Here is a 9,182-nt window from a genome sequence, read left to right as displayed (position 1 = left end):
TAACTCTGGTCATTATCCAGATAACCTCAGGTTTAACTCTGGTCATTATCCAGATAACTTCAGCTTTAACTCAGGATTAACTCTGGTCATTATCCAGATAAATTCAAGTTTAACTCAGGTTTAAATCTGGTCATTATCCAGATAACCAGCTTTAACTCAGGATTAACTTGTCACACGATAACTTGGTGGTTTAACCCCTGGTCATTATCCAGATAACCTTGTGGTTTAACTCTTGGTCATTATCCGCATAACTTCAACTTTCACTCATAGGATTAACCCCTGGTCATTATCCAGATAAATTCAAGTTTAAGTCAGGTTCTGATCTGGTCATTATCCAGATAACTTCAGCTTTAACTCAGGATTAACTCTGGTCATTATCCAGATAATGTCAGGTTTAACTCAGGTTTAACTCTGGTCATTATCAAGATAACTTCAGGTTTAACTCTGGTCATTATCCAGATAACATCAGGTTTAACTCAGGTTTAACTCTGGTCATTATCCAGATAACTCCTCATTAACTTCTGGTCATTATCCAGATAATCTCTAGCTTTTAACTCCTGGTCATTATCCAGATAAAATTCCCAAGTTTAACTCAGGTTTAAATCTGGTCAGTTATCCAGATAACCAGCTTAACTCAGGATTAACTCTGGTCATTATCCAGATAAATTCAAGTTTAACTCAGGTTTAAATCTGGTCATTATCCAGATAACCAGCTTTAACTCAGGATTAACTCTGGTCATTATCCTGATAACGTCAGGTTTAAGTCTGGTCATTATCCAGATAACTTCAGCTAACCAGGTTTAATCCTCTGGTCATTATCCAGGATAAATTCAGCTTTAACTCAGGTATAACTGGTCAATTATCCAGATAACTTCCAGGTTTAACTCTGGTCATTATCCAGATAAATTCAGCTTAACTCAGGATTAACCTATCCAGATAAATTCAAGTTTAACCCAGGCTTAAATCTGGTCATTATCCAGATAACTTCAGGTTTAACTCTGGTCATTATCCAGATAACTAAAGCTTTAACTCAGGTTGAACTCTGGTTTAACTCTGGTCATTATCCAGATAACTTCAGCTGTAACTCAGGTTTAACTCTGGTCATTATCCAGATAACTTCATGTTTAACTCAAGTTTACCTCCTGTGATGATGTTGTTGTGATGTTTCAGGCGAAAACCGGTTCCGCTCTCCTCTCGAGTGGGACATGGTCGGTAAGAACTTATTCGCCATGGCGGTGGAGGGCGTGGTTTTCTTCATCATCACCGTCCTCATCCAGTACAAGTTCTTCATCAAGCCCAGGTTACACACACAGACACACACACAATCACACAATCTCACACACAGAAAATGACAAATATGAGCTAACAAATTGTGTTGGTATTTTCATCCCCTTCGTGTGTGTGTGTGTCTGTCTGTCTGTCTGTGTGTCTGTCTGTCTGTCTGTGTGTGTGTGTGTCTGTGTGTGACTGTGTGTGACTGTGTGTGTGTGTGTGCAGCTCCGTCAGTAAACTCACTAAACTTGGTCCACTCGGTGAGGAGGATGAGGACGTGGCGCGTGAGAGACAGAAGATTGTCCATGGTCTTGGACATGGAGACATCCTGGAGCTGCGGCAGCTTACTAAGGTGCGTGACCACGCCCTGGCAGTGATGTCATCAGTGAGGTCATCAGTGTATGAATCATCATGTGTTCCTGCAGGTGTTTAAGAGGAAGCAGAAACCGGCCGTCGATCGACTGTGCGTCGGGATTCCGCCTGGAGAGGTGAGACTGACCACGCCCACAGCGGCCACTAAACCCGGCCTTCAGTACAGCAGAGGTTAATTCTGTGTGTGTGTGTGTGTGTGTGTGTGTCACAGGGTTTCGGCCTCCTTGGTGTGAACGGAGCAGGAAAAACTACAACCTTTAAGATGCTGACCGGAGACACAGTGGTGACCAGTGGAGAAGCCTTCCTGGCTGGGAAGAGGTGAGGTCAAAGGTCACAATAAAAGCCTTGATGGAAAAAAATGAAAGGAATTAGGGAACAGACACTCATGCTTTTACTTTGAAGTAGTACAGGATGTGTTGGTATTAACAAGAGTGTGTGAGTGTGTCTCTGTCTCTGTCTCACCTGTCTCAGTATCCTGAGGGAAATAGATGAGGTCCATCAGAACATGGGTTACTGTCCTCAGTTTGACGCCATCAACGAGCTGCTAACAGGAAGAGAACATCTGGAGCTGTACGCCGTACTCAGAGGTGTCCCTGAACACCAAGTCTGCCATGTGAGTACACACTGTACTACACAGCGCACTACACACTGTACTACACACTGCACTACACACACACTACACTACACTGTACTACACAGGCGCTTTTACACTTGCTGCACTGCACTGCACTACACACACTCTTCCACACACTTACTTTTCACTGTACTACACACTGTTACTACCTGGCCCTTACACTGCACTACACAGCACTACACACTACACACAACTGCCGATGCCACTACACGCAGCCACTACATACTGCCGCTGCACTACCACTGTGCTACACCCTTTACCACATGGTGCACTACACTACTGCACTGCACACTGCACCACCGCACTACACTGCCGCGACACACTGTACTACACATTGCACTACACTGCACTACACTGTATTACACACTGCACTATACGCAGCACTACACAAAGCACTACATACTGCACACACACACACTGCACCACTGCACCACACTGCACTACACAATGTACTACACTGCACTACACGCACCTAACACTACACACTTTCCGCACTACACAGGCACTACACACTGTACTACATCCTTTACCTACATAGTGCACTACACCTGCACTACACTGCGCACACACGCTACACTGCCGCGACACACTGTGCTACATACTGCACTACTGCTGTATTACTCACACTGCACTATACACTGTACTACACAAAAGCACTACATACTGCACACACACACACACACACACTGCACCACACACTGCACCACACACACTGCACCACACACACTGCCCACGACACACTGTACTACACACTGCACTACAGGCGCACTACACTGTACTACACACACTTTTCACACACTGCACCACACACTGCACACTGCACCACACACTGCACTACACACTGCACTACACACTGTACTACACACTGTACACAGTAGACGATCCAGGGACTGGACCCTACGGAGGATATGACTCCGTCAACCGAACACTTTGGAGGACCCGGAAGTCAAGCGCTGTGAAATGAGACGGTCCAGTCTTCTAGGATGGAGAGGAGTCCTCCTCTACTCCATCTCCCTCTCTCGCTTCATGTCCTCCCTGAGGAGGTCGACGAGTTCCTCCTCCTTGTCCCTCTTCCTTTTTGTGGCACCTGCACCTCCTCCTCCTCTTCTTCATCTTCTTCGCCGCCCTCCTGTCATCCACCCACTGCTGAACTTGGCCCTGGTCTGTCCTCAGGCATGGAGGAGATAAGGACAGGCTTCTGTCCCAGCACCTGTGTACATGTGGACAGACCAGGGACAAGTTCAGCAGTGGGCTTCACACTCACTCGTTCCCCTGAGCCTGAAACAGAGGATTCATCACTAAAGTCAACAATAACAACAAAGTATATTATTAATGCCCATGATAAACACACTTATCAAACTAATATATACTTGCTATATACTTTATATTTCTTTTTTGCCTGTGAGGGAGTTATGTCGCCCCCTGCAGGCCCATTCTTTCCAAAATAATACTATTCAGAGACAAAAGACAAGGACAGATGTATCTGTAGTTTTAGCACAAAATGATCATTATTGACAAAACATTACGCTTACGCGATTTAGGAATTACCGACGCAATATTTATGTCTTACCACAAGACAACCCTAACCTGTATTTGGCAAATGAAGCATTATATACATTATACACATTATACACATTATATACATTATACACATTATATACATTTAACACATTTTACACATTATACACTTTATACACATTATATACATTATACACATTATATACATACATTATATACATTATATACATTATACACATTATACACATATACATTATACACATACATTATACACATTATATACATTATACACATTATATAATTATACACATTTTATACATTATATACATTATACACATTATACACATTATATAGTTCAAGTTTCAAAGTTTCAAAGTTACGCCGTGATTGAAACGACTGTTTCCCGGTGCTTGCATACAGTGAACAGCAGACAGTGAACAGCAGACAGTGAACAAACACGTTTCATTAGTTCAGTTTCATTTGTCAAACTTACACTTCATAACAAACTCGCTGCTGCCACTCGAGACGCTTCGCTCCGCCATCTTGTTTGTATTAGAAGAGATTTGCCGCTGGCGCACAAAGAATTATGGGATATGGTCGGCTGAGAAGGATACACCAGACCTATCCTTCCCAAACAAGTTAACGTCGGCCGATACGAAGGAGACGTCGTAGACTGACGATGTAGACCGACGACATAGACTGACGTCGTAGTCTGACGATGTAGACTGACGACAGACTGACGTCGTAGTCTTACGTTGTAGTCTTACAACGTAGACTGACAACGTAGACTGACGTCGTAGTCTTACGACGTAGACTGATGACATAGACTGACGACATAGACTGACATTGTAGTCTTATGACGTAGACTGACTTTGTAGACTGACGACATAGACTGACGTCATAGTCTTACACGTAGACTGACAACGTAGACTGACGACGTAGACTGACGACATAGACTGACGTCGTAGTCTTACGACGTAGACTGACGACATAGACTGACATTGTAGTCTTATGACGTAGACTGACTTTGTAGACTGACGTAGACTGACGACATAGACTGACGTCGTAGTCTTACAACATAGACTGACGTCGTAGTCTTACGACGTAGACTGACGACAGACTGACATTGTAGTCTTACAACATAGACTGACGTCGTAGACTGACGACATAGACTGACGTCGTAGTCTTACGACGTAGACTGACTTCATAGACAGACGTAGACTGACGACATGGACTGACATTGTAGTCTTACGATGTAGACTGACTTCGTAGACTGACGACATAGACTGACGTCATAGTCTTACAACATAGACTGACGACGTAGACTGACGACGTAGACTGACGACATAGACTGACGTAGTAGTCTTACGGCGGCGACATGCACATTGTAGTCTTGGCGTGGCTGACTTGTGTGACCCCTAGCGTGGCGACGCCAGACTGGCGTGTAGTCTTACAACATAGACGGCGTGCGTAGTCTTCTGACGTAGACGAACAGGCTGACGTCGTAGTCTTACAACATAGACTGAACGTAGACTGGCGACATAGACTGACGTCGTAGTCTTACGACGTAGACTGACTTCATAGACAGACGTAGACTGACGACATGGACTGACATTGTAGTCTTACGATGTAGACTGACTTCGTAGACTGACGACATAGACTGACGTCGTAGTCTTACAACATAGACTGACGACGTAGACTGACGTTGTAGACTGACGTCATCCGGCTGACAAATCCATGCTCCGGAGGGTCCAGTCCCCGGAATGGGCTAGTGTGTACTCCCTGCAGTTTTGTGGGTGTAAATCTTCTGTTGCCCCTCCTTCTGTGCACATGATGATGATGATGTCATGTGTTTGATTGACAGGTGGCAGAGTGGGGGATCAGGAAGTTGGGTCTGATCAAATACGCTGACAAAGCAGCAGGAAGTTACAGCGGAGGAAACATGAGGAAACTGTCCACTGCCATGTCTCTGATCGGCGCTCCGCCCGTTGTCTTCCTGGTAACTCCTCCCCCTCCTCCTCTTCTTCTCCACCGTCTCAGCATCTCTGAATGAATTCCATGGTCTTCCTCAGTGGACTGAGTTCCTTGGTTGCCATGGAGGTGGCACAGTTTCATAGTGAAGCTCCACCCACTGAGGAAAATCACAGCAGAAAGTGTTTTTACATCAGCTGACCTCTGTCAGCCAATCAGAGAGCAGCTCAGCAGCATGGCACACACACACACACACAGGTGTTAGTCAGGTGACACAATGCTCCTCCTACTTCATCTAACCTTCACACTTTGTTTCCTCTTCCTCTGGTCCAACCTCTTCCTCGCTGTTGTCATGGCGACAGGACGAGCCCACAACCGGCATGGACCCTAAAGCTCGCCGCGCTCTCTGGAACTGCATCCTCAGTGTCATCAAGGAGGGACGCTCTGTGGTCCTCACCTCACACAGGTGAGACACGCCGAGGACACGTGACCTCAGTTCATTTTTATTTATTTTTTTCATTTCACTTTTTTCACTCGACGTCAGCTGATGCGTGTCACATGATCATCTGTGTGTGTGTGTGTGTGTGTCAGTATGGAGGAGTGTGAGGCTCTGTGCACCAGGATGGCCATCATGGTCAACGGCAGGTTCAGATGTTTGGGCAGCGTCCAACACCTGAAGAACAGGTAACACACACACGCACACTCTCTGTCTCTGCCACTGTGACGTCATCATCATCATCATCATCATCTTCCTCCTCATCCTCCTCCACAGGTTTGGTGATGGTTACACCATCATCCTGCGGGTCACAGGTCACGACCCTGACCTGGTTCCTGTGATGAAGTTCATCGAGAGCGAGCTGCGCGGCAGCACGTTGAAGGAGCGTCATCGTAACATGCTTCAGTATCAGCTGCCGTCCTCGCTCACCTCGCTCGCTCACATCTTCTCCGTCCTCGCCGACAACAAGGACACGCTACACATCGAGGACTACTCCGTCACGCAGACCACGCTCGACCAGGTAAGCGTGCCGCCGGGACGCCGCGTCGGGTGACAGGGCTGATTAGAAAATTGACTTCCTGTTTGTCGTCGCAGGTGTTTGTGAATTTTGCGAAGGACCAGAGCGACGACTATCACTCCAAAGACAATGCTGTGAGACACAAAGACGTGTCCGTCCACGTCCCCGCGCTCAACACTGGCGCCGCAGAGGGCCACGACCACACGCTGACAGAGAGCGTCATGTGACAACCTGAAGACCTGACCCCTCCCCCCCACCTGATTTTAGTGGGTGGAGTCACCTCCTGCCTTATGCCAGTCAATGCAAGGGATTTTTTGTCGCAGCCGCTGACCTGTGACCTGTGACTGTTCTCCGGCCGCTGACCTGTGTGTGTGTGCGTGTGCGTGTGTGCGCTGTGGTGTGTGTGTGTGTGTGTGTGTGTGTGTTCTGGACTAACGATGAAGAATCTGAATCATTTCAAACGTCCAAAGACGAGACTGAAAATCAGTGTTTTAAAAAACCTTTAGATTTTTTTATTTATGTTTAAATGTAATCTGTTTCCTGTTGAACAGCCAATCACAGCGTTCCGTGTTGATTTGACAGATTTGTTCGTGTGGGTGTGAAACAGTGAATGACCTCATCGGCTCCTCACACTACGGTATTGAACGGTGATCAGCTGATCATTGATCCTCACTCATGTTTGTTTTTGTGTCTGAGCTGCGACCAGCAGGAGGCGACACTGACACCAGCAGCACTTTGTTTCTCTTTGCACTGATGATGTCATGATGATGTCATGTGACAACAAACGCTGATGGGAAAAACTGTTACTGACCCTGAACAAGTCTCATTAAAGGAACCAAATCTACTGAGTCTGACTTTATCCAGATAACTTATTTTTTAACTCTGGTCATTATCCAGATAACCTCAGCTTTAACTTCAGGTTTAACTCTGGTCATTATCCAGATGACTTTGGCTTTATCTCAGGATTAACTCTGGTCATTATCCAGATAACCTCAGCTTTAACTCAGGGTTAACTCTGGTCATTATCCAGATAACTTCAGGTTTAACTCTGGTATAACTCTGGTTCATTATCAAGATAACTTCAGGTTTAACTCTGGTATAACTCTGGTCATTATCCAGATAACTTCAGGTTTAACTCTGGTCATTATCAAGATAAATTCAGGGTTTAACTCAGGTTTAAATCTGGTCATTATCGGATAACCTCGAAAGCTTAAACTTCAGGTTTAACTCTGGTCATTATCCAGATGACCGCTTTAACTTTCAGGATTAACTCTGGTCATTATCCAGATAACTTCAGGTTTAACTCTGGTCATTATCCAGCTTTAACTTCAGGTTTAACTCTGGTCATTATCCAGATAACCTCGGCAAACTTCAGGTATAACTCTGGTCATTATCAGATCGGAATACTTCAGGTTCAACTCTGGTCATTATCGGATAACCTCAGCTTTAACTTCAGGTTTACTCTGGTCATTATCAGATGACTTCGAAAGCTTTAACTCCTCATTATCAGATAACTTCAAGGTTTAACTCATGGTCTGGTCATTATCCAGATAACTTCAGGTTTAACTCTGGTCATTATCCAGATAATCTCCTTTAACTTCAGGTTTAGCTCTGGTCATGAAATCCAGATAACTTAAGCTTTAACTTCAGGTTTAACTCTGGTCATCCAGATAACCTCGGCTTTAATTTCGGGTTTGCCTCAGTCATTATCAGATAATCTCATCTTTAACTTCAGGTTTAACTCTGGTCATTATCAGATAACCTCAGCTTTAACTTCAGGAGTTTAACTCTGGTCATTATCATTATCCTCGGCTTTAACTTCAGGTTTAACTCTGGTCATTATCCAGATCTCAGCACCTTCAGGTTTCGAACTTTAACTCGGGTTTAACTCTGGTCATTATCCAGATAACTGCTTTAATTTCAGGTTTAACTGGTCATTATCAGATAATCATCTTTAATTATCCAGATAACCTCAGCTTTAACTTCAGGTTTAACTCTGGTCACATCCAGATAACCTCAGCTTTAATTTCAGGTTTAACTCTGGTCATTATCCGGAATAATCTCATCTTTAACTTCAGGTTTTAACTCTGGTTTTAACTCTGGTCATTATCCAGATAACTTCAGGTTTAACTCTGGTCATTATCAGATAACCCTCCAGCTTTAACTTCAGGGTTTAGCTCTGGTCATTGTCAGATAACTTCAGGTTTAACTCTGGTCATTTATTAATATATATTATATATATAATTATATGTTAATAACCTAACACCTCGGCTCAGCTTTAGCTTTTGGTTTAACTCTGAGGTCATTATCCAGATAAGTTTTTTGGTGGTTTAACATAGACAGTTGACTACTTTGTCCACTCTGGTCAGGGCCAGAATTTCAGCAGCTGTTCTACTCTCTCT

The 9,182-nt window shown here is 44.6% G+C and overlaps 1 protein-coding gene across 1 annotated transcript; it reads left to right on the top strand.

Moving 5' to 3' along the window:
* Window positions 1-981: 981 nt before the first annotated feature.
* Window positions 982-7,624, top strand: LOC122764780 (phospholipid-transporting ATPase ABCA1-like). The gene is made up of 10 exons (XM_044018713.1): window positions 982-1,300; window positions 1,498-1,624; window positions 1,698-1,760; window positions 1,856-1,962; window positions 2,116-2,257; window positions 5,661-5,795; window positions 6,130-6,233; window positions 6,359-6,451; window positions 6,540-6,783; window positions 6,858-7,624. Exons 1-10 carry the CDS (start codon window positions 1,206-1,208, stop codon window positions 7,005-7,007), a joined length of 1,260 nt encoding a protein of 419 aa, XP_043874648.1. The 5' UTR covers window positions 982-1,205; the 3' UTR covers window positions 7,008-7,624.
* Window positions 7,625-9,182: the final 1,558 nt, after the last annotated feature.

This window comes from Solea senegalensis, unplaced genomic scaffold, assembly GCF_019176455.1.
Source record: "Solea senegalensis isolate Sse05_10M unplaced genomic scaffold, IFAPA_SoseM_1 scf7180000017658, whole genome shotgun sequence".
NCBI lineage: Eukaryota > Metazoa > Chordata > Actinopteri > Pleuronectiformes > Soleidae > Solea > Solea senegalensis.
This window is presented reverse-complemented; position numbering and strand designations above follow the sequence as displayed.